Raw genomic sequence first — 25,023 nt, forward strand, 5'->3', positions numbered from 1 at the left:
TGCAGCTGTCTCTTCTGTGATCCAATAATAAATGACATGTGAAGCACTCACATTCCAAGCGCCCCCTGGTGGTCCTCTCCCCAGCACCAAGTGAGGAATGGCTCTCTCTGGTTCTAGAGTCCAGCCCAGTACAGATTCCACGTCCCCGAGAAAATCAGTGTCAGGCCTGAGCAGAGTGTCAAACAGCAAAGCAGCTGGGCTGTTGGAGCGTCCTTCCAAGCCCTCCGACAAATACTCCAGATCCTGGAAAGATACAAAAATTTAAGTTTTTCATTTGTTAAATTTGATAGATCAATAATCAATAATTTAACTCCCATTACTAAGTGCAACTGGGAATTCAGGTGGAAAGATCTCATTGCTTGCTGAAAGACAGAAAGCTGGTGGGTGAGTCAGCCTGCTGGCATCTACCCCTACCTGCTGATTTAGTGTGCATCCCTACCTGCTGATTTAGTATGCATGCCTACCTACCTGCTGATTTAGTGCACATCCCTACTCCTACCTGCTGATTTAGTGCACATCCCTACTCCTACCTGCTGATTTAGTGTGAATCCCTACCTGCTGATTAAGTGCACATCCCTACCCCTACCTGCTGATTTAGTGTGGATCCCTACCTGCTGATTTACTGCACATCCCTACTCCTACCTGCTGATTTAGTGTGGATCCCTACCTGCTGATTTACTGCACATCCCTACCCCTACCTGCTGATTTTGTGCGCATCCCTACCTGCTGATTTAGTGCACATCCCTACTCCTACCTGCTGATTTAGTGTGGATCCCTACCTGCTGATTTAGTGCACATCCCTACTCCTACCTGCTGATTTAGTGTGGATCCCTACCTGCTGATTTAGTGCACATCCCTACTTCTACCTGCTGATTTAGTGTGGATCCCTACCTGCTGATTTAGTGCACATCCCTACCCCTACCTGCTGATTTAGTGCGCATCCCTACCCCTACCTGCTGATTTAGTGCGCATCCCTACCCCTACCTGCTAATTTAGTGCGCATCCCTACCTGCTGGATTTAGTGCACATCCAGGGGCGGACTGACAACTCATGGGGCCCCCGGGCAATAGAAGATTATGGGGCCCCGGGGCTTACAGATGGCCACCACGCCAGGAGGCAGTGCAGAGGCAGGGCAGCTAAAATCTCGGGATTTTCACATCAAAAGCATGTCGGTTTCAAACATATCAGGGACAGATGTAAAATAAACACAGATTTTTACATATTGTTCCTGGTTTTATTGAGCCTGGCAACCCTGATGGGGCCCCCTAGTGGCATGGGGCCCTCGGGCAGTGCCCGAGAGCCCCAATGGTCAGTCCGCCCCTGTGCACATCCCTACTCCTACCTGCTGATTTAGTGCACATCCCTACTCCTACCTGCCGATTTAGTGTGCATCCCTACCCCTACCTGCTAATTTAGTGCGCATCCCTACCTGCTGATTTAGTGCGCATGCCTACCCCTACCTGCTGATTTAGTGCGCATCCCTACCTGCTGATTTAGTGCGCATGCCTACCCCTACCTGCCAATTTAGTGTGTATCCCTACCCCTACCTGCCAATTTAGTGCGCATCCCTACCCCTATCTGCTGATTTAGTGCGCAAATCTGCATTACGAAAATAAAGCAGAGGTCTAGGTATGAAATAAAACTAGATACCTATTATTGTGAATTTCCATTGAAATGACTTGAATGCCAAGCTTCTAGGTTCATTGGTCACAGGGGGGTTCAAGGAGTGGGTGCTTCTTGGTCACCTCCTTGTGTGAATGTTACTGCAGTCTCCTACTTATTGAAGGAACGGGAGAACCCCGGAAACCACTGTGAACACCGCCGCATCTTCAGAGCCCCATAAACATGATTGAACAGCTCTAGGTCAACTGGATTGCTCTTTTCTAAAAGCCCATCACCAGCTCTAAAAATCAATGCCATGCTTCATGGTTGCAGCAGCAGCAGCCGTGAGCTACAGTGTTTCCACAAAAATAAGACCGGGTCTTATATTAATTCCGGCTACAAAAAACACACTAGGGCTTATTTTCAGGGGATGTCTTATTTATTTATGGTATGTACAAAAAAGTTTCTCCCCCTGTCAGCTCTGGAGTCAGCATTGTGAAATTCTGTAATCCCAAAAATAAACCTTTGTTTAAAGACCTTATAAAATGATGTAATCCGTTCTGTAAAAAGATAATATCATGTGCAGTGTGTCTCCTTGTGTAACATTATTGTGGAAAATACCTTACTTACAGTGCAGCTTGCCGCTCACGTGAGCCGCTGGAGCTCCTATTCCCAACTCCAAATACTGCAGAGGGAGGGGCCAAGATCCCCAATAACGTCAGCCCCACTCTGAGTACTGCAGTGGGAGGGGCTTGATAAAGTTTTATTGAAAAAAAAAAAAGCTGACATCAGCCGGGAGGAGAGGAGAAGAGCTCCGGCGGGTCACGTGAGCGCCCAGCAGTGCTGTAAATAAGGTATTTTCCACAATAAATGTACAAAAGGGAGACACACTGCACATTATATAATCTTTTTACAGAACGGATTACATGTTTTTACAAGGACTTTAACTAGGGCTTATTTTTGGGGTAGGGCTTATATTGCAACCATCCCAGAAACTCACACTAGGTCTTATTTTCGCGGTAGGGCTTATTTTTGGAGAAACAGGGTAGCTGTAACCTTTTGAATACCATGACGTTTATAAACGCACCTTGTTAGACAAGGATTTAAACATCACTAGTTTGTCCTGCTCTGTGCTCAGGAAGGCGCCATCTTAGCCTCCGTTTGATCTGCTGCACATTTTATCAGTTACGACACCAGTCATTTGATCGCTTGGCGTTTACTTGAAAGCGCAAGAAACTGAGACGGTTATTGTTCCAGCATGCCTCGAATGTAACTGCTTTGGGAAACCGTTAAAATTGACGGTTTAGTTCCACAATAAAGCTTTGTGTAGGTCATGGCATGATGTGTGATTATTGTGAGACGCAGCAAAAAGCGTCACTGCTCATCACAAAAAGTCTTCACATAAAATATATTTAACACGGTTACAGAAAGCTGTTGGCATTTAATGAAGGTATGTTATGCCCCCGCCTACGAAGAAAGGTCTGCAGCCAACAAAACGACACACTGGGAGCTATATAAAAGGCATAGAGTTTCAACATATATCTGTTTTCATAGGTGTGGGCACAGGGTGTGCCAGGTGTGTCTGGTCACACCCTAATCCCCCTGTGTGGCACATATTCCCTGATATTTCACCAAATAAAGAAATATCCTCATTTTTTCTCCTAAAAACGAAATTGTAAAATAGTAATAAAAGAAAAAAAAAAATACAATTGTAAAAATGTATATAAAATAATAAAAATAAAAACTACTGACACCAATCTCTGTGCTTATGACACCATCCACTGCTCTACTGGCACCAGGGCTGGTGCTACCACTAGGCAAACTAGGCAGCCGTCTAGGGCGCCCTGCTGCCTACGGCACCCGGCCACTGGTGTTCCTACTCTCTTCTCTCTGTAGCAAGCAACTAAGCCTCAGCATCAGCCTGCAAATATTGCACATATTGTCAGAGGCGCAGCAGTGTGTCCCGACTCCCGAATGAATGAAAGCAAGCAAACATTCATTGATGTGCACTGGTGAGGCTGCATTTGATGGGCGCTGGTGAGGCTACATTTCATGGGCGCTGGTGAGGCTGCATTTCATGGGGCGCTGGTGAGGCTGCATTTCATGGGGCGCTGGTGAGGCTGCATTTCATGGGGCGCTGGTGAGGCTGCATTTCATGGGGCGCTGGTGAGGCTGCATTTCATGGGGCGCTGGTGAGGCTGCATTTGATGGGCGCTGGTGAGGCTGCATTTGATGGGCGCTGGTGAGGCTACATTTGATGGGCGCTGGTGAGGCTGCATTTGATGGGCACTGGTGAGGCTGCATTCGATGGGCGCTGGTGAGGCTGCATTTGATGGGCGCTGGTGAGGCTACATTTGATGGGCGCTGGTGAGGCTACATTTGATGGGCGCTGGTGAGGCTACATTTGATGGGCGCTGGTGAGGCTGCAATTGATGGGCGCTGGTGAGGGTTGCATTTGATGGGCGCTGGTGAGGCTGCATTTGATGGGCGCTGGTGAGGCTGCATTTGATGGGCGCTGGTGAGGCTACATTTGATGTGCGCTGGTGAGGCTGCATTTGATGGGCGCTGGTGAGGGCTGCATTCGATGGACGCTGGTGAGGCTGAATTTGATGGGGTGCTGGTGAGGCTGCATTCGATGGACGCTGGTGAGGCTGCATTCGATGGACGCTGGTGAGGCTGCATTCGATGGACGCTGGTGAGGCTGCATTCGATGCACGCTGGCGAGGCTGCATTCGATGGACGCTGGTGAGGCTGCATTTGATGGGCACTGGTGAGGCTGCATTTGATGGGCACTGGTGAGGCTGAATTTGATGGGCACTCGTGAGGCTGCATTTGATGGGTGCTCGTGAGGCTGCATTGATGGGTGCTGGTGAGGCTGCATTGATGGGGCGCTGGTAGGTTGCATTTGTTGGGCGCTGGTGAGGATGCATTTGATGGGCGCTTCATTAAAAAGGTGGGGTTTACATCAGCAGGGAAAAGGGGGTGGAGTCAGGGGTGGAGCTAAGGGGCGGCACATTTTTGCCTAGGGTGTCAAAAATCCTTGCACCAGCCCTGACTGACACCGTCAGTATATATACACACATGTGTGTTTGAGCTTTGGGGTGCACACCCTAATGCAATAGGATGTGCACACCTATGTCTGTTTTACAGGTATACATAGAACTCAGAAGCCTCTATTAGCTTGCTTCCATTAGACATTTTTTGAAGACAAGTACTTATAACTTTATTTTGACAGCCCACATACCAACACGCTGACCTACAACGGTTGTATGTCAACTAATAATTAGAAAACCAGTATTTCCATGCTGTAGCTCCCCAAGGCAACTGCCTGTATGGCCTCACGGTGATAATCTACTCATAGCTGGAAGAGACACCTGTAGGCACCTCTCTACCGTTAGAAAAACTAGGTTTTTCTATTCCAAAAGTGTGTTCTAATGAAACCAAGAGCCATGGGGGACATTTCCAGAATGATTATTCACATTAAAGCTCATCAAATGTGCCGCATTTCCCATGGCCTCGGGTCATAGTGACCTTTCCACAGTGTCATCAGCTGGCTGCTTGTCAAAGTCCCCATGTATTGTATTGGAGTGTTTGAAAGACATGTTTTTTTGTTATTCGGTGCTCTTTTGTCCCACTTTCCCTCCCCAAAGAATGGGATCAAATGGATGCGAACATACTGCAGCTCAAATGTTAGATTGCCATGAAAGCAATTTGCTTGTCACAGATGCTCCCTTCATTTTCAATTTACTGGAATTTTGCCCATTTCTCAGGTATTGCTTCTGTCTTAATGGACTAACGCCGCGTACACATGACCGTCGAGAAAAAATAGAGCAGGTTCTAAATTTTTAATGCCCATTTTTCTCGTTGCGAAAAATGCTCTGGAGCATACAAACGATCGCTTTTAATGACCAATTTAACCACTTGAGAGCCGCGCTATAGACGAAAGACGTCCACAGCGCGGCTCTCAACTGCCGGGTGGAGGGTCCTTTTATGTGCATTTCCCGCACGCCGCGGGGAAACACTGTGCCCGGCGCATCGCTGAGATGCCGATGCGCGTGCCTGGCGGCCGCGATGTCCGCCAGGTACCCGCGATCGCCGGTGACAGCAGGGACGTGGAGCTCTAATGTAAACACAGAGCTCCACGTCCTGTCAGGGAGAGAGGAGACCGATGCTGTGTCCCTTGTACATAGGGACACAGCATCGGTCACCTCCCCCAGTCAGTCCCCTCCCCCCACACAGTAAGAACACACCCAGGGAATACATTTAACCCCTTCCTCACCCCCTAGTGTTAACCCCTTCCCTGCCAGTCACATTTATACAGTAATTAGTGCATTTTTATAGCACTGATCGCTGTATAAATGTGAATGGTCCCAAAATTGTGTCAAAAGTGTCCGATATGTCCGCCGCAATATTGCAGACCTGACAAAAAAAAAAAAACGCAGATTGCCGCCATTACTAGTAAAAAAAAAAAAAATCATAAATCTATCCCCCATTTTGTAGGCGCTTTAACTTTTGCGCAAACCAATCAATATACGCTTATTGCGATTTTTTTTTTAACAAAAATATGTAGAAGAATACGTATCGGCCTAAACCGAGGAAAAAAATATAAAAAAAAAAAAAAATTGGGATATTATTATAACAAAAAGTAAAAAATATTGGGGTAGATCTACAAAAGAATTATGCCGGCGTATCTATTGATATGCCGCATAATTTCAAATTTTGCGCGTCGTATCTTTGTTTTGTATCTACAAAACAAGATACGACGGCATCTCGGATGGATCCGACAGGCGTACGTCTTAGTACGCCGTCGGATCTAAGATGCAATTTTTCGGCGGCCGCTAGGTGGCGTTTCCGTCGAATTCCGCGTCGAGTATGCAAATTAGCTAGTTACGGCGATCCACGAACGTACGTCCGGCCGGGGAATTTTTTAACGTCGTTTGCGTTTGGCTTTTTTCCGGCGTATAGTTAAAGCTGCTATATGGTGGTGTACTCAATGTTAAGTATAGCCGTCGCTCCCACATCCAATTTTGAATTATTTAAGTAATTTGCGTAAGTCGTTCGCGAATACGGATTTGCGTAGAATGACGTCACCGTCGTGAGCATTGGCTTATTCCGGGTTAATTTCGAGCATGTGCACTAGGATATCCCCACGGACGGCGCATGCGCAGTTAAAAAAAAACCTTGTTTACGTTGGGTCACAACGTATTTACATAAAACACGCCCCCATCACAGAGATTTGAATGGCGCGCCATTACGCCGCCAAAGATACACTACGCCGCCGTAACTTACGGCGCGAATTCTTTGAGGATTCAAAAAATAAAAATAAAGTTACGGCGGCGTAGTGTATCTTAGATACGCTGCACCCGGCGGATTCTTGCGCGAAGGTACGTGGATCTGCCCCATTGTGTTTTTTTTCAAAATGTTCTGTCTTTTTTTGTTTATAGCGCAAAAAATAAAAATCGCAGAGATGATCAAACGCCACAAAAAGAAAGCTCTATTTGTGGGAAATAAAATGATAAAAATATAATTTGGGTACAGTGTTGTATGACCGCGCAATTGTCATTCAAAATGCGTCAGCGATGAAAGCTGAAAATTGGTCTGGGCACGAAGGGGGTTTAAGTGCCCAGTAATGAAGTGGTTAAAAAATGTAATTTTTCTCGTCGCGAAAAACGGTCGCGTGTACGCGGCATAAGCTTCAAAATCAACATGATAGCCAATTCTAACTACTGTAATACAATAGAGATGTTGCAGATATAACAATGATCACGTGACTATGTAATTCTATATATAAATGTACACAAACCTGTTCTGTGATAGGAACACCAGGGAATTCTTCTAGTTTCCTTTGTAACAATGGATTGGGATGTACAGATCCTTCTTTCACATATGGAGTATATCCAGACAATAAGTAGGACAGACAAATCCCTGATGGGCCATTACCTAAAAGCAAGCAAACATTAATCATTAAATAAATATATCTATATGTTCTGGAAAGCAACCCATAAAACATGCAAACATTTGTAAATACACTTTCTATGTAGGAACAGAACCTTTTTGCCCATGAATTTGCCTGGACCCAACATTGAAAGTAGAATAATGCAACATGAAAATAACTAAAAATGCACAGCTCCCACAGGGAGAACAGCAGGCAGATCAAAGCTATCGTATTTGCCGGCGTATAAGACGACCCCCTAATTTTCCAGCTAAAATTCTGGTTTTGGGATATACTCACTGTATAAGACGACCCCTCACTGTGCCAATATACATGCCTTACTGTGCCATTATACATGCCTCACTGTGCCAGTATGCCTGCCTCACTGTGCCAGTATGCCTGCCTCACTGTGCCAGTATGCCTGCCTCACTGTGCCAGTATGCCTGCCTCACTGTGCCAGTATGCCTGCCTCACTGTGCCAGTATGCCTGCCTCACTGTGCCAGTATGCCTGCCTCACTGTGCCAGTATGCCTGCCTCACTGTGCCAGTATGCCTGCCTCACTGTGCCAGTATGCCTGCCTCGACGATCTTCCTACCTTCTCCTTGCAGAGTTTTTCAGGCTGCGGGCGTCCATTATTCAAAAGCCGCGCCTCCTCCTTAGACTGCTCCGTGATAGGCGGAACATTAATTTTCCCATTAGAGCCTTTGTTCAGTGTTCCGCCTATCACGGTTCATAAGGGATAACTTGATCAGTGATCTCCATTCCTGTTCTATCTGCAGGCTGGGGGAAGGTTAGTGATCCAGGTGTATTGATTAACTATATTAAGAGCCTGCAAGCGTGGGCAACTTCTCACCCAATACAAGTCAATGGGAATGAAAAAGCAATGGGAAGCACAATGATGCAGTTTAGACAAAAAACAGATCAGAACGAGGTCAACTGCAGATGAAATGTACCCGACAAAGAACTCTGAATGATCTGAGATGGAAGCTGAATGCTGCAAAGGCCCAAAGCAGGGATGGACTGGCCATTGGGACTACAGGGAGTTTCCCGGTGGGCTGGCTTCAGTGACAGCGGACTGCCGCTCCTCTGTCTCTCCCTTCCTGCAGCGCTCATCTCCTCTCCCTCCCCGCAGTGCTCACCTGGGGGGGAACAGAGAAGCAGGGGGAGGACCAGAGGAGCATGGGGGACGACAGAGGAGCATGGGGGAGGGGACAGACAGCTGACTCAACGGCTAAGGCCTGGGAGTTTCTCACTTCTGCCTAATCTTGCCCCGTAAGGGGGAGCACCGAACTGATTCTTTGCCCCGGGTAAAATAATGTCTAGCTTCCCCACTGGCACTGCCTATAAGAGTACCAGTACTAGGGGTGCAACGGATCAAAAAACTCACGGATCGGATCGATCCTCGGATCAGGAGTCACGGATCGGATCATTTTCAGATCAGTAAAAAAAAAAAAAAACACAAGACAAACAAAAAATTTTGTCTTTTTACATTTTTATTAATATTTTTTTTTTTTACTACTAATGGTGGCGATCAGCGATTTTTTTCGTGACCGCGACATTATGGCGGACACATCGGACAATTTTGGGACCATTACAGTGGGAAAAATGGCAATTACAGTGTTACTGTTTTACTAGTGTGGGGGCAATGTTGGCTATTATTAATAGCCATAGCCAACATTGCCCCCACACTAGTAAAACAGTAACACTGTAATTGTCATTTTTGCCACTGTAATAATAGTCATAGCCAACATTGCCCCCACACTAGTAAACAGTAACACTGTGTGTATAGCCATTTTTCCCACTGATTACAGTGGGAAAAATGGCTATACACACAGTGTTACTGTTTACTATGGTGGGGGCAATGTTGGCTAGGACTATTATTACAGTGGCAAAAATGGTAATTACAGTGTTACTGTTTTACTAGACCGAGTACATCAGTACAGTGAGTTGGCTAATGGCTATTAAGCCATTAGCCAACTCACTGTACTGATGTACTCGGTCCGTCTCCAGGTTACATGCAGGGTCAGTGGCGCAGCGCGCTCTTGCAAAATAGAAAAAATCCACGAGCAGAGGGAGGGGTGATGACGTCAGCGCGCACCCCTGCCGAGTGTACCAAGATGGCCGACCGCTCCGGAGCTAGGCCGAAAGCCGCGGTCTTTCCTAAGGCCGCGGCGGCGGTGCGTTCCGCAGATCGCATACTGTTCCGATCCGAACAGGTCGACCCGTTCGGATCGTGGATCGGGCACGATCCGTTGCACCCCTAACCAGTACCAGCCGTTCTACTCTAATAAAGAAGAACGGCTAGTGGCTAGTAAAGGGGGAGAGGGGGCTTGGGTGGCCGGGGGGGGCGGGAGTTGTCTGGCCGCCATGGGAGAGACCTGTCAAAGTGGGCCAGTCTGGATGAAGTCCAGGGCCAAATTTTTGTCCCAGTCCAGCCAGCCCTGGCCCAAAGCCCATCAGGCCCTGGACTGGCTGAACTGAATTACTAATCTTTAAGCAGGTAAGGCAGTTTATATATTTGTATTTAACTGTGAAATAATCGGTTTGCCTGGTGTTCCGTTTTAAGGCAAAGTAGTCCAGTTAGTTGTGTTGGTACATTATTGTATTTCTCATTCAATTCATGCTTTCTCTGCTCTGAGTGAAGTAAGAACATAATACATATCGGTGCCCTTTGTGATATGATTACATTCGGAACAATAATGTATTGCTCCCCTACAGAGAACCTGCTGAGCCACTTCCAGCGTTGGCGGGCAGGGACATCAGTGGGTATGGGCACGGTGTACTTATATGATGTAATACAAGTTACAGCTGGCATTTGTGTGCCTGAAAACTAAAGACAATGCAAATCAGGACACAATGCAGGTCTCTGCCAACATGGATCAAGGTTAAATTCAGGACACATCACTAAATGTGAATGCATATGAAAATCTCATGCAAAGCATGTCTGATAAATGGTTTCTTGTTATATCTTGTATCTCCGCTTTGTTCTCACTCTAAATAATATATAATTACACTATTGGAACTAGGTAGATAGTTTTGGCCTGTAGAAGACAATTTTCGAATTGCAAGATTGCTAACATGGTAATGTAAATGTAACAGGTATAAGGAATGTAATTGGGGCCTTTTGTACTTATAGATTAATTATATATCTTATTGCCAAACAAAAGAACCAATATTGCCAAGCCTATTGGCTCTGGCCTCCGATTAGCAGAATACTATGGCCACTTGCCAGCCAACTTGGGTTGTATGCATAGCCCAGATTTTTTTCGTTTTGGATACAGTAGGGAAGAGCCTACCCCGCCAGGTTATTTTTTTTGTCTGACTGTACCATTGGGGAAATGGCCATTTGTTAGACAATCAGAATTCTGCAATCAAGGACGCATTGGTTGCAGTTGGTTGTAAGACATTATTTAGTGACCGCTGGTCTGGCTTTTGCAATAGAATTGAAAAAAATAAAAATAACCACCCAAAGCAGCCAATCGGAACGCATCTTGTACCGGTATCCTTCATTAAAAGGTAGTTGCAATTGTTTACTGTGATTTTTCATTTAACACGTCTTAAAGATTAATAGGCTGTCACACTTTAAGGGGTTGAAAAAGGTAAAAAAAAAAATCCTAAATAGCTTCCTTTACCTTAGTGCAGTCCTCCTTCACTTACCTCATCCTTCCATTTTGCTTTTAAATGTCCTTATTTCTTCCGAGAAATCCTCACTTCCTGTTCTTCTGTCTGTAACTACACACAGTAATGCAAGGCTTTCTCCCTGGTGTGGAGTCTTGTGCTCGCCCCCTCCCTTGGACTACAGGAGAGTCAGGACGCTCTCTACATTACAGATAGAGAAAGGAGCTGTGTGTTAGTGGGTGTCCTGACTCTCCTTAGTCCAAGGGAGGGGGCGAGCACGACACTCCACACCAGGGAGAAAGCCTTGCATTACTGTGTGGAGTTACAGACAGAAGAACAGGAAGTGAGGATTTCTCAGAAGAAATAAGGACATTTAAAAGCAAAATGGAAGGATGAGGTAAGTGAAGGAGGACTGCACTAAGGTAAAGGAAGCTATTTAGGAAAAAAAATAATTGTACCTTTACATCCCCTTTAAGGAACTAAACCCTCCTATCCTTTACAGCCAAGGAAGCAGTCCTCTTAGGCCTCGTACACACGGACGGACTGTCCGATGAAAAATCGGACATGTCCGCTGGCAGATTTTGGTCTGATGGTTGTACACACCATCAAACCAAAATCCCCGCTGACAGGATACGCGTTGACGTGGCCGCGTTGTTGCTGCGACGATGACGCGGCGACGTGCGCGACCCTGGAAGGTCAATGCTTCCACGCATGCGTCGAATCACTTTGACGCATGCGAGGGCTTTCGCCGAGTGGACATGTCCGGTAAGTCGTACAGATGACCGAACATGTCCGACGGACAGGCTTCCAGCAGACATGTTTCTTAGCATGCTAAGAAACATTTTTCCACTGGAAACCTGTCCGATCCGCTGGAAAATTGTCCGGTCGGACGTACAGACGACCGAACATGTCCGCTGAAACTGGTCTGCGGATCAGTTTCAGCAGACATGTTCGGTCGTGTGTACGAGGCCTTAGCCTCTGTTTTTTCTTTTTTTTTTAACAAGAAAAAAAAACACTCTAATGTCACGTACACACGAGGAAATTCCAACACGAAAAGGCCGATGTGAGCTTTTGATCGGGAATTCTGACCGTGTGTATGCTCCATCGGACTTTTGCTGTCAGAATTTCCACCAATAAAAGATTGAGAGCTGGTTCTCTATTTTTTCCCGACGAAAATCCACTCGTCAGCATGCAATTTCGACGCGCCAAAAAACATGCATGCTAAGAATCAAGCAGAAGAGCCTAACGGCCTATTGAACTTCATTGATCTCGGCTCGTTGTACGTCACCGCGTTCTTGACGGTCGGAATTTCTGACAAGATTTGTGTGACCGTGTGTATGCAACACAAGTTTAAGCCAACATTCCGTCAGAAAAAATCCACGTCTTCTTGTCTGAATTTCCGATCGTGTGTACGTGGCATTAGCCTCCGTTTGATCTGCACATGTGATCAGTTATGAGCACAAGCAACTGAGCGTTTTCATTCACAGCATGCCTTACATAGAACTGTTGAGAAACAGTTAAAGCGGAAGTAAACCCATCTATTTGATAGTTTAAAAAACAGTTAACATTTCCGGCATGCCGTAAATGCTAGATGTCACATTTGCTTGTGCTCTCAACCAAACTGTCAAACCATCCAATGGCTGGTTTCATAACTGATCACATGTGCAGCATCGTGGCAGTTGCAGATTAAACAGAGGCCAAGATGGCAGCTTCCTTGGCTGAAAACAATAGGAGGGTTTACTTCCACTTTAAATTGATTTTAGTTCCACTTTAAAATCAACATGGGGGTAGATTCAGGTAGCAATTGCGTCTGCGTAACCATAGTTACGCAGCGCAATTGCTTACTTGCTCCGGCGTATCGAATGCTCCCGATTCAGGAACCTTGATACGCCGACTGCAGCCTAAGATATGCGTGGCATAAGGCTCTTATGCCATCATATCTTAGGCTGCATTCTTACGCAGGCCGATAGGTGGCGTTCCGGTAGTGGTCAGCGTATAGTATGCAAATTGCATACTAACGCCGATTCACTACCCTACGCGAGCCCTGCGTGCGCAGTTTACGTCGTTTGCGTACGCCGGGTTTCCGCGTAAGGCTACCCATGCTAATAGCAGGCGCAGCCAATGCTAAAGTATACTCGTCGTTCCCGCGTCGCGAAATTTGAAAATTACGTTGTTTGCGTAAGTGAATCGTGAATGGCGCTGGATGCCATTCACGTTCACTTAGAAGCAAATGACGTCCTTGCGACGTCATTTACCGCAATGCACGTCGGGAAAGTTTCCCGACGGAGCATGCGCACTACGTTCTGCGCGGGAACACGCCTAATTTAAATGATCCACGCCCCCTACGGGATCATTTAAATTACGCGCCCTTACGCCGGGCAATTTTAACTGCTTGCCGACCAGCCGCCGTCATTATACGGCGGCAGGTCGGCTCTGCTGGGCGAGAGCCCGTAGCTATACGGCGACTCTTTGAGCCGCCACTAGGGGCGCGTGCGCGCCACCGGAGGCGCGCGCCCCCCGCTCGCCCCCGACTCCCGTGCCCGGCGGGCGCGATCGCTCGTTACAGAGCGGGGACCAGGAGCTGTGTGTGTAAACACACAGCTCTCGGTCCTGTCAGCAGGGGAAATGCTGATCTTCGGTTCATACAATGTATGAACAGAGGATCAGTGTTTCCCCTAGTGAGGCCACCCCCCCCCCCCCCACAGTAAGAACACACCCAGGCATACTTAACCCCTTCCCCGCCCCCTAGTGTTAACCCCTTCACTGCCAGTGGCATTTTTATAGTAATCTAATGCATTTTTATAGCACTGATCGCTATAAAAATGCCAATGGTCCCAAAAATGTGTCAAAAGTGTCCGAAGTGTCCGCCATAATGTCGCAGTACCGAAAAAAAAAATCGCTGATCGCCGCCATTACTAGTAAAAAAAAATATTAATAAAAATGCCATAAAAATACCCCCTATTTTGTAAACGCTATAACTTTTGCGCAAACCAATCAATTAACGCTTATTGCGGGTTTTTTTTTACGAAAAATATATAGAAGAATACGTATCGGCCTAAACTGAGGAAAAAAATGTTTTTTTATATATTTTTGGGGGATATTTATTATGGCAAAAAGTAAAAAATATTCATTTTTTTCAAAATTGTCGCTATATTTTTGTTTATAGCACAAAAAATAAAAACCGCAGAGGTGATCAAATACCACCAAAAGAAAGCTCTATTTGTGGGGAAAAAAGGACGCCAATTTTGTTTGGGAGCCACGTCGCACGACCGCGCAATTGTCTGTTAAAGCGACGCAGTCCCGAATCGCAAAAAGGTCTCTGGTCTTTGGGCAGCAATATGGTCCGGGGGGTAAGTGGTTAAAGAGCGCACACGCAATTTACGGAGCTATTGCTCCGTGAATCGCGCGTAGCGCAAGAAATTTACGGAGGCGCAGTGTTAAAACGGTACACTGCGCCTCCGCAAGAAAGGGGCAAGATGTACCTGAATCTACCCCATGGTTCAAAAAAAATTGCAAACATATTGTAAAAACAAATAAGAACCGAGCAAGCACATCTCTTCTCATAGGACGGATGTGGAAGCGCTCCTACTCACGTAGCTCTCTTCGGACTAAGAGTGGTTGTTGCTAAAGTGGAAGTGGTCTAAATGGAAGTCAGCAGAGAAACTTCTCAATTTCAGTTTTATAAGATTTATTAGAGATGCCATGACTAAGCAGTATGAAACTCCAACAAACACTTACCGATAATAACCACGGGAAGGGGCGACCGTTCACTTGTCTGATAGTCTGCTAATTCCATAGACATTTTGTTCTATTGAGTGACACCGAGCACAGTACCTGTAATTTAGAAAATAGGAATGTAAATGATCTATATCTAGAGAATGATCCAATTAAACACAGTTATGGTGGTAGCACATATTCTGGCACTGAAGGTCTGGTGGAGGTAATTTTGGTGCTGAAAATAAGTGAAAGCATCAGTGCTGTCCAAGTTACTCCAAAGTTCCCAACTGAAAGTGGAAAGTTCTTGCGAGGAGGAGCTGAGACAGCCGCCGAGGGACCCCAGAAGACCAGGTTCAGGGCCACTCCGTGCACAACGAGCTGCACAGTGGAAGTAAGTATAACATGTTTGTTATTTAAAAAAAAAAAAAAAAAAAAACTTGTTGGTGATCCTTTAATGCAGAGAATGTATTAAAGTAAAAACCTTTAGAACCACTTTTAACCACTTGCCCACCGGCCCATAGTCAAAGTACGTCCTGTGTTTAAAGATGGATATCTCGGTAACGGCAGCAGCTGCCACAACCAAGGTATCCATCTTTAGTGCCAACGGTCCTGTAAACGATAACGGCGGTCTCCACGGCAGATTCGCCGCGAGATCGCCGTTATCGGTGGCGGGAGAGGGCCCCTCCCGCCGCTCTCTTGTAATAGGAATAAAAGTGATAATTTTTTTTTTTTTTTTTTAAATATTTCAGTGTAAAAAAATTATAAAAATAAATAAGAAAACAATTTATTTTTTTTTTTTTAAAACGCCACGTCCCGACGAGCTCGCGCACAGAAGCGAACGCATACGCGAGTAGCGCCCGCATATGAAAACGGAGTTCAAACCACACAAGTGAGGTATCGCCGCGATCGTTAGACCGAGAGCAATAATTCTAGCCCTCTGTCACTCAAAAAATGCAACCTGTAGAATTTTTTAAACGTCGCCTATCGAGATTTTTAAGGGTAAAAGTTTGACGCCATGCCACGAGCGGGCGCAATTTTTAAGCGTGTCATGTTGGGTATCATTTTACTCGGCGTAACATTATCTTTTACAATATATAAAATAAAAATAAAATAATAAAAATTGGGCAAAAAGTATTGTTGTCTTATTTTTTAATTCAAAAAATAGATTTTTTCCCAAAAAAAGTGCGCTTGTATGACCGCTGCGCAAATACGGTGTAACAAAAAGTATTGCAATGACTGCCATTTTATTCCCTTGGATGTCTTCTAAAAAAAATATATAATGTTTGGGGGTTCTAATTAATTTTCTAGCAAAAAAATTGTGATTTTTACATGAAGGAGAGAAGTGCCAGAATAGGCCCGGTGGGCAAGTGGTTAAAATCGTAAGGTACAATTGTATCTTCCCATTATCAATTGAACTCCACTCGCCCGTGTGTGGAATACAAAGTAATTGTATTGTTTATTATCGATCGATTATTTTTATGAGAACAACTTGATTGGAGAAAAAAAATGGATCATTTATTATTAAGCCCTGGTTCACACTGATGCTACTTTGAAATCGCGCTACTTTACTTGAAGTAGCGCGATTTCAAAGTAGCAAGGTCGGCGCGATTTCAGGTGCTACTTGATAGACATTTGTGTGGCTTCATACACAGATGTCTATAGAAATCGCACCTGAAATCGGCAAAAGTAGTGCAGAAACTACTTTTGAAAATCGGTGCGGCGCCACAAAATCGGTGTCGCACCGATTGGAACAGTGCCATTGCCGCCAATAGGCTGCGACTTGTCATGCGATTTGATCTCTCAAATCGCATGACAAATCGCTCCAATGTGAACCTAGGCTAAGGGTATGTGGCCACCATATGGTTAACTTATCCCCAAACTGACCCTTAACACTAATTAACCCTTTCTGTATCTTACCTTGTCCTGCACTGAACACACAACAGTGACATCCCCAGTGTTTTGAAGTTCACTCAATACAATGTAGTCATCTTATATTAATTACAATGCGTCTGTTTACTGTAAGTAGTACTGATAACACGATAGCTTTTGTCTGCAGTATCTAATATTTTATATCATCACAAAGACTCATTTATCTGGTTTGATTAGACCCCTGGGAAATTACTAAAAATAAATAAAAATTTCGAAAAGATTTACGATTGTTTAGAAAACCTAAAACGAAAAAAAGTTACATTACATAAAAGAGAGAATAGAAGTCATTGTTGTAGATCTAAAGCCCACTTTGCCGGCACAGAAAGGCCGGCTGACATTTACATAACTTTCTTCTATTGCTTATTGTTTGTTTGCTGTCTATTAATATGAAAGGAGGCTTAAAATTGACAGACAGCAATATTCTTCAATGGAGCACTTGACAGGGGATTAGCGCTGTGGTGAAAAACGTTCTTCCATGCTGTACCGCTTTCACTGTAGAGAGCAGTTCCAAGCAACCAATATGATCATTGCATGCTGCTTTTTTGGTATCCAGTGGAACCTGTGAGTAACGCGGTTTACCAGCGTTTTCGGAATACGAGCACTGTATTTTTTTAAATCGGAACTCGATTTGCGAGTTTTGTCTCGCAAAACGAGCACGCTTCATTCCAAAGCAGTGTGCAGTACCGCGTTTGGCCTGAGGTGCAGGGCCATCTTAATGCAAGGGCACTGCCCAGGGGCCCCAGTATTGTTGCATTACATCATATTTGCCAACTGTCCCGAATTTGTCCCGAAAAGTCATACTTTTTACTAAACTATCTGTGCCCTCCTGATCCCTCCTGTACAGTGCCCTGTGCCCTGTGCCCTGTGTGTTGACTAGTCTTTGATTTATGGAATGTTTTCCTTTTGTAAAATCGATTTTATTGAAAGTACTAATGAATATGGCCCGGATTCACGTAGATCGGCGCATCTTTAGAGCGGCGTAGCGCATCTCATATGCGCTACGCCGACGTAACATAGAGAGGCAAGAACAGTATTCCCAAAGCACTTGCTCCCTTTGTTGCGCTGGCGTAACGTAAATTGGCCGGTGTAAGCCTGCCTAATTCAAAGTAGGAAGGTAGTGGGCGTGATCTATTAAAATGATGCGTGACCCCATGTAAATGAAGGGCCGAACGAACGGCGCATGCTCAGAATCATGTCGCATATACTCCCTAAGATACGATGGCTCAATGCCTACGACGTGAACGTAACCTACGCCCAGCCCCATTCACGTACGACTTACGTAAATGGCGTAAAATATGACGGCTGTTCCCTGGTCCATACCCTAACATGACTTACACCTGCTTTATGTGGCTTAAATTTACGCCGGACAAACGCCTTATGTAAACGGCGTAGATTACTGCGACGGGCTTAAGTACATTCGTGAATCGGCGTATCTCGCTCATTTACATGTTCGACGCTTAAAACAATGGAAGCGCCCCTTGCAGCCAGCGTAAATATGCGCCCAAGATACGACGGCGTAGGAGACTTACGTCGGTCGGATGGAGCCAAAATTCAGGCGTATCTTATTTCAAGAATCAGGCGCAGAGATACGACGGCGCATCCGTGCACTTGCGCGGCGTATCAGAAGATACGTAGGCGTAAGGCCTTTCTGAATCCGGCCCTATATGTTTAATTCTATCAACTATTTATACTGCATTTCTTAAAAGTAGGTGCGTAAATTGGGGCAAACTGGTAGGGGCCCCAGGGCATTGACCAGGGGCCCATGATGCTATTAAGATGGCCCTGCTGAGGTGGGGGGGTGTCGGAGCCGGGAAAGGCCTGAGAAACGCTCGGCTGACCTCGGCAAACCTCGGAAACTGAGTCTTTCCGGGGTGTCCTCGGGCCTTTCATATGTTCCCATGGGGAAATTTCCCTTCAGTTCATTCCCATAACAACAACAGGAAGTGAGAGGAAATCCCACCAAAGTGAGGGAATCCCTGGCTGACACCAAAGCTAGTGTCCCCATTGGACAAAATGTACCCTCCATTCCTGTTCTGGTGACAACACAAAAAAATTTGATTTTTTCCTTCAATAAGCGGGACAAATAGGGTGAATCTTCCTAACGGGGGCACAGAACAGCAATAAAAACTGACAGGGGTTCTAATCCCTCTCCCTTCTATCCAAATAAAAATGTTTTGCTTTTATTTATACTTTAAATGTGTAAAAGTTTCCTAACATATCAATTATATAGTTAAGTATAAATGCACTTAAAGCGGATCTCCCACGCCAAAACGTTTTTTTTTAAATGGTATTTTTAAATGTGTAATAGCACTGCTGTGCTAAACTCACGTTTCTGGTGTTCCCCCGCCGCTCCGCTGTAATATTGTCCCCAATAAATAGTTATAATCGGTGTTTTCCTGCTGTTGCCATCTTAGCTATGGGCATTGGATTTCCATAGGCAGGCACTTCCTATTTGCGGTGGATGCTGTCCCAGCATCCACCGCTCGATCTCGTGCATTCGCACTGGCTATGGTGACTAGCGGTGTGAGCGAAGTCGCGCGATGTTTTCTAACAGAGATGCTCCTCCAGCACTCTACAATAAACCCCGCCCTTCACAGTACTGATTGGCCGAACTGCCTGACTGACATCCCCATCTAGAATATTGTAATTAGGGAGCTCTGAGACTGTCTCCCAGCAGACACAGCGCGGCACAGGAAACTGGAGAAAACCCGTCGGAAACCCGAGGGGGGGGGGCAGACCGGAAGCCTGGCTAACTAATAAGGTACACTAATACTAAATTTATTGTAAATATCCGATTCATCATTGTTTAGGAGCAGTATGAATATGGAGCTGCTGTGGTATTGAGGGTGGAGATCCGCTTTAAGTCATTTCGCGGAATCTAACCAGCAATTAGCATTTAGTGTCACTTTCAGCACAGACGGGCACCGATCTGAACATCTTATTTCTGGAATCTATAATAAAAATCTAGGTGGTATAGAAGGTTCCCGGGACTCAGACTGAAGGCTGCAGGCAAAAAATGAAATGAAGCAATTTTCTCCGCGCCCGCAGATGTTCCCTGCCTTGTCTGTGTAATGAATCAGCCTGGCTCTGGATGTACAGCTGGCAGCCGGTGAAAGGATTCTATGCCCTCAGATATGGGCATGATTTGATCTTTGTGTCACTCAGGCTGTTCTGCCTGTCAATAACCCGGCTTGTCCTTCTGCTGGCAGCTCACCTCAGATCAACTATGATAAAAAAAGATTGTAAATGTGCCATGTGGGAGTGCCCACCACAAAGACAATAACTGCCTCGCTTAACCTGTTCACTGCCAAACATCTACAAAAGACTGGCATGCCTATAGTGTAGGGGCACAAGCCAAAATCTAAGGAGGGTGTGCCAGGTGTGCCCAGGCACACCCTAATCCCCCGTGCTGCACAAATTCCCCCTAATGCCCTAGCTCCTCCCCTTCTCCCTACAGCCCTTCTGGCTTCCCTCCTCACCCGCCGGTTGTTGCTGTGGGGATGTTTTAGAATGAGTGAGGGAAGGTAAGTATGTAATTTACTGGCCCCTTCCCTTCCTGAAGGGAAGGGGCCAGTATAGGTCTGTGACAAAGTATACCTCTTTGTCACAGACTCCTCTCCGTCACAGACTCCTCTCCGTCACAGACTCCTCTCCGTCACAGACTCCTCTCCGTCACAGAAGATGAAGATTGTGAGTGATCGGTAGTGTGTATTTGAGCTTTGGGGTGCACAATCTAATGCAATAGGCTGCACACACCTATGCCTTTAGGCCAAACACATTCACTGGGATTCATAAAGAGTCTCCCTCATGAGTGACACGTTCAGCCCCCCAGGCCACATGACATCCTTGGTTGCTAAGACGCCATCAGCTGTGCAACTGATAGCATCCTAGCAACCAATGAAGCATCCCTGCCCAGTTCAACTGCTGTTTGGGAAATCCCCATCACTGACCAAACGCGGCCAGGGCCATCATCATATTCTTACTACAGGACAAGCCAGAACAAGCATGCAACCAGTGAAGTGTCAGCACCCTTGATATGTATAGTACATATGTTTCTGGGTCTGTGACTTGCTAGGTAGTAGAGCTGCACGGTTCTGGCCAAAATGAGAATCACAATTTTTTTGATTAGAATTGAGATCACGATTCTCACGGCGTAAAATCTTTCACATTATACAAATTTGGGTTAACTTTACTGGTTCGTTTTTTTTTAATAAAAAAAAATTGCATTTGAAAGAGCGCTGCGCAAATACAGTGCGACATAAAATATTGCAAAAACCACCTAGTGGTTAACACCTTCACTGCTAGTGTCATTTTTACGTTGCAGAGGAGCAGTGGCGGTTCGTCCATAGAGGGCGCTGGAGCGCCGCCCCCTCTGGCTCTCACTGCCACTGAGTCTAATAACATAGATTCATGCATTGCACGAATCTATGTTATTATCGCCGCTGCCGCTGTTCGATTCAGATGGTCGGCGCTCATGTCCGGCCATCTGAATAACGGCAGCTGGTTGGCTGTACGGAAGTGCCTATCAGAGCCAACGGCTCTGATAGGCTTTTCCGAGTACAACCCTCGGGTCCCGGAAGCTTATCCTCGGAACGCACTAGGGATGCGCTCCTTGGATAAGACTGACAGGCGTCTCAGCCAATCAGGTTGGCCGGTTCTGGCTAACGGTAACCTGATTGGCTGAGACGCATGTCAGTCATCGAGGGCGGTAGAAGACATCGAGGGCGGTAGAAGACATCCAGGGACGTGGATGGCTGACTCCAGTAAAGGTAAGTGCCGGGCGGAGGGGGGGAAAGGGGGACTTTACAGGGCACAGCGGCGACATCAATAGGCACAGCAGGGACAATTTAAGGGCACAGCGGTGACAATTAAAGGGCACAGCGGTGACAATTAAAGGGCACAGCGGTGACAATTAAAGGGCACAGCGGTGACAATTGATGGCATGGCACAGTGGTGACAATTGATGGCACAGTGGCTGCGTTTAATGGCAGGCACAGTGATGGTTTAATGGCATGGCACAGTGATGCAAATTGATGGCACAGTGGCTGCGTTTGATGGCATGGCACAGTGGCTGCGTTTGATGGCATGGCACAGTGATGCAAATTGATGGCACAGTGGCTGTGTTTGATGGCATGGCACAGTGGTGACAATTGATGGCACTGTGGCTGCATTTGATGGGCACAGTGAGGCTGCAATTTTTTTTCCGATTGCGCCCCCCCCCCCCCCAAAAAAAAATTGGAGCACCAGCCGTCACTGAAGAGGAGTGTACAGTATACTGCCTGGCAGATGAATGGGAACACAGAGATAAGCAGCGCGGTCGCCCCGCCCAGCCAGCTGTACAGTGCTGCTCATGAATGTCCCCTAAGGTTCCCCAGCACACTATACCAACTTCTACAACCCCGCCGGCTCCCAATTCATAAAGCACAACGACTGATTATCTGAATTAGCTTAAGAATGCCGCTGTCACTTTTCACAAACCGATCTGTCACCGCCGTCCTTCTATGGCTTAGATATGATCTCCAACAAATCTGAATGCCTTCATCTACTGTCACTCTCTGGAGTCCTTATATTTACACTATACTCCGGGCTAAGAAGGTTTTCTTAACCACTTAAGACCCGGACCAAAATGCAGCTAAAGGACCTTGCCCCTTTTTGCGATTCGGCACTGCGTCGCTTTAACTGACAATTGCGCGGTCGTGCGACGTGGCTCCCAAACAAAATTGACATCCTTCTTTCCCCAGAAATAGAGCTTTCTTTCGGTGGTATTTGATCATCTCTGCGGTTTTTAGTTTTTGCGCTATAAACAAAAATAGAGCGTCAATTTTGAAAAAAAGCTATACTTTTTGCTATAATAAATATCCTTAAAAAATATTTAAATAAACATTTTTTTTCCCCCAATTTAGGTCGATTATGTATTCTTCTAAATATTTTTGGTAAAAAAAAAATCGCAATAAGCGTTTATTGATTGGTTTGCGCAAAAATTATAGCATCTACAAAATAGGGGATAGATTTATGGCATTTTTATTAATATATATATATATATTTTTTTACTAGTAATGGCGGAGATCTGCGATTTTTATCAGTATTGCGACATTATGGCAGACACTTTTGACACATTTTTGGCACCATTGTCATTTTTACAGTGATCAGTGCTATAAAAATGCACTGATTACTGTGAAAATGTCACTGGCAGGGAAGGGGTTAACACTAGGGGGCGATCAAGGGGACGCTCTCTACGTTGCAGATAGAGAAAGGAGCTGTGTGTTGGTGGGCGTCCTGACTCTCCAGTAGTCCAAGGGAGGGGGCGAGCACGACACTCCACACCAGGGAGAAAGCCTTGCATTACTGTGTGGAGTTACAGACAGAAGAACAGGAAGTGAGGATTTCTCAGAAGAAATAAGGACATTTAAAAGCAAAATGGAAGGATGAGGTAAGTGAAGGAGGACTGCACCAAGGTAAAGGAAGCTATTTAGGAAAAACATTTTTTACCTTTACAACCCCTTTAAATCTAAAGGAAAAAATTATCTAAAGAAAATGTTATATAGGTAGATTCAGTAAGAGTTAGGTCGGCTTATCAATAGATAAGTCGACCTAACTCAGAATCTACGCCGACGTATGTTTAAGTGTATTCTCAAACAGAGATACGCTTAAACATATCTAAGATACGACGGCTTGCGCCGTCCTATCTTAGATTGCAATATTTTGGATGGCCGCTAGGTGGCGCTTCCATTGCGGCCGGTGTAGAATATGTAAATGAGCAGATACGCCGATTCACGAACGTACGCCCGGCCGACGCAGTACTTGTACGCCGTTTGCGTAAGAGATAGGACGCGTAAAGTTAGAGCTAGGCCCTATTGGAATAGTAATGTTAAGTATGGCCGCCGTTCCCGCGTCGAAATTCAAATTTTTTACGTCGTTTGCGTAAGTCGTCCGTGAATCGGGATTTACGTCGTTTACGTCCACGTCAAAATCAATAGGCCCGTGCGGCGTACTTAGCCACAATGCACACTGGGGAATGTAGGCGCCCAGCGCATGCGCAGTAAAAAAAAAACGTAAAAAACATGAGGTCAAGCCTCATTAACATAAAACACGCCCCCCTCAAACACATTTGAATTAGGCGCCCTTACGCCCGCCGATTCAGGCTACGCCGACGTAACTTAGCAGGCAAGTACATTGTGAATCATGTACTTGCCTCGCTAACTTACGGCGGCGTAGCTTAAATTACTTAAGCTACGCCGCCGCAAAGTTACGCGAACGTACCTGAATCTACCTAATAGTGCGTATCCAGCTTTAGGAATGTTTTGGCTAAAGCTGGATACACACTATATCATTTTCTTTCTATTTTTTTCCTTTAGATTTACCAAAACGATATAATAGGAGGTCAAACCTAAACACTTTCAATTTGTTTGCAATCAGACAGGCGCTTGCACTACATACCGTGTTTCCCCGAAAATAAGCCCGGGTCTTATATTAATTATGCCAACAAAAGACACAGTAGGGCTTATTTTCGGGGTAGGTCTTACCATGTAATGTGCTGTCTTCTCTCCCCCTCTCCCTCCCTGCCTGTCAGAAATCCCCAGAGTGAACTGAGTTAAAATGCTTGTAAAATCCTACAATCCACTCTATTACAGTATTATATAATGTACGTGTGTGTTTCTGTAATATAATTGTGCCAAATACCTTTGGTATAGAGCCGCTCTGTGCTTCTGTTAACCGCCGGAGCTCTCTTCCCCTGCAATTATATTACAGAAACACACACATTGTACACTATATACACTACTATAATAGAGTGTATTATAGGATTTTACAAGCATTTTTAACTAGGGCTTATTTTCAGGGTAGGGCTTATATTGCAGCCCTCCTGGAAAATAACGCTAGGTCTTATTTTCAGGGTAGGTCTTATTTTTTTGGGAAATAGGGTAGTTAAAGGTAAAGCTCAAGGGAATCAAACAACAAAAGTTGTATAGTGTGTATCCAGCTTTAGTAAAGGCAAAGGGGTCTTTAATAAAGCATTTGTTGGATGGCTTTTTATGGTTGTTGGCTCCATCTGGTGGCCAAAAAGAGGTATATATTTTCTGATTGAGGTGTTTTAGAAAAATATACTTCATTTTGGACACAAGATGGAGCTGAAGATCCCAGGGATCATAGTAGGGAAAGTTTGAGCAGCCGGGACGAATGCTTGTGGCGTTTATCCAACAAATGATTTATAAATAAACTCGTAAAT

At 45.5% G+C, this 25,023-nt stretch overlaps 1 protein-coding gene across 1 annotated transcript in view; it reads right to left on the reverse strand.

Moving 5' to 3' along the window:
* OSGIN1 (oxidative stress induced growth inhibitor 1) overlaps window positions 1–25,023 on the reverse strand; it is a 44,331-nt gene that overhangs the window by 9,517 nt on the left and 9,791 nt on the right. Inside the window, exons 2-4 of the mRNA XM_040329102.1 lie at window positions 14,892–14,987; window positions 7,406–7,542; window positions 52–243 (exon numbers count right to left, since the gene is read on the reverse strand). Of these exons, the coding sequence (XP_040185036.1) occupies window positions 52–243; window positions 7,406–7,542; window positions 14,892–14,955 (393 nt within the window). The 5' untranslated portion in view covers window positions 14,956–14,987. The remainder of the gene's footprint in view (window positions 1–51; window positions 244–7,405; window positions 7,543–14,891; window positions 14,988–25,023) is intronic.

The sequence above is a fragment of the Rana temporaria genome, chromosome 11, assembly GCF_905171775.1.
Source record: "Rana temporaria chromosome 11, aRanTem1.1, whole genome shotgun sequence".
NCBI classification, from domain to species: domain Eukaryota; kingdom Metazoa; phylum Chordata; class Amphibia; order Anura; family Ranidae; genus Rana; species Rana temporaria.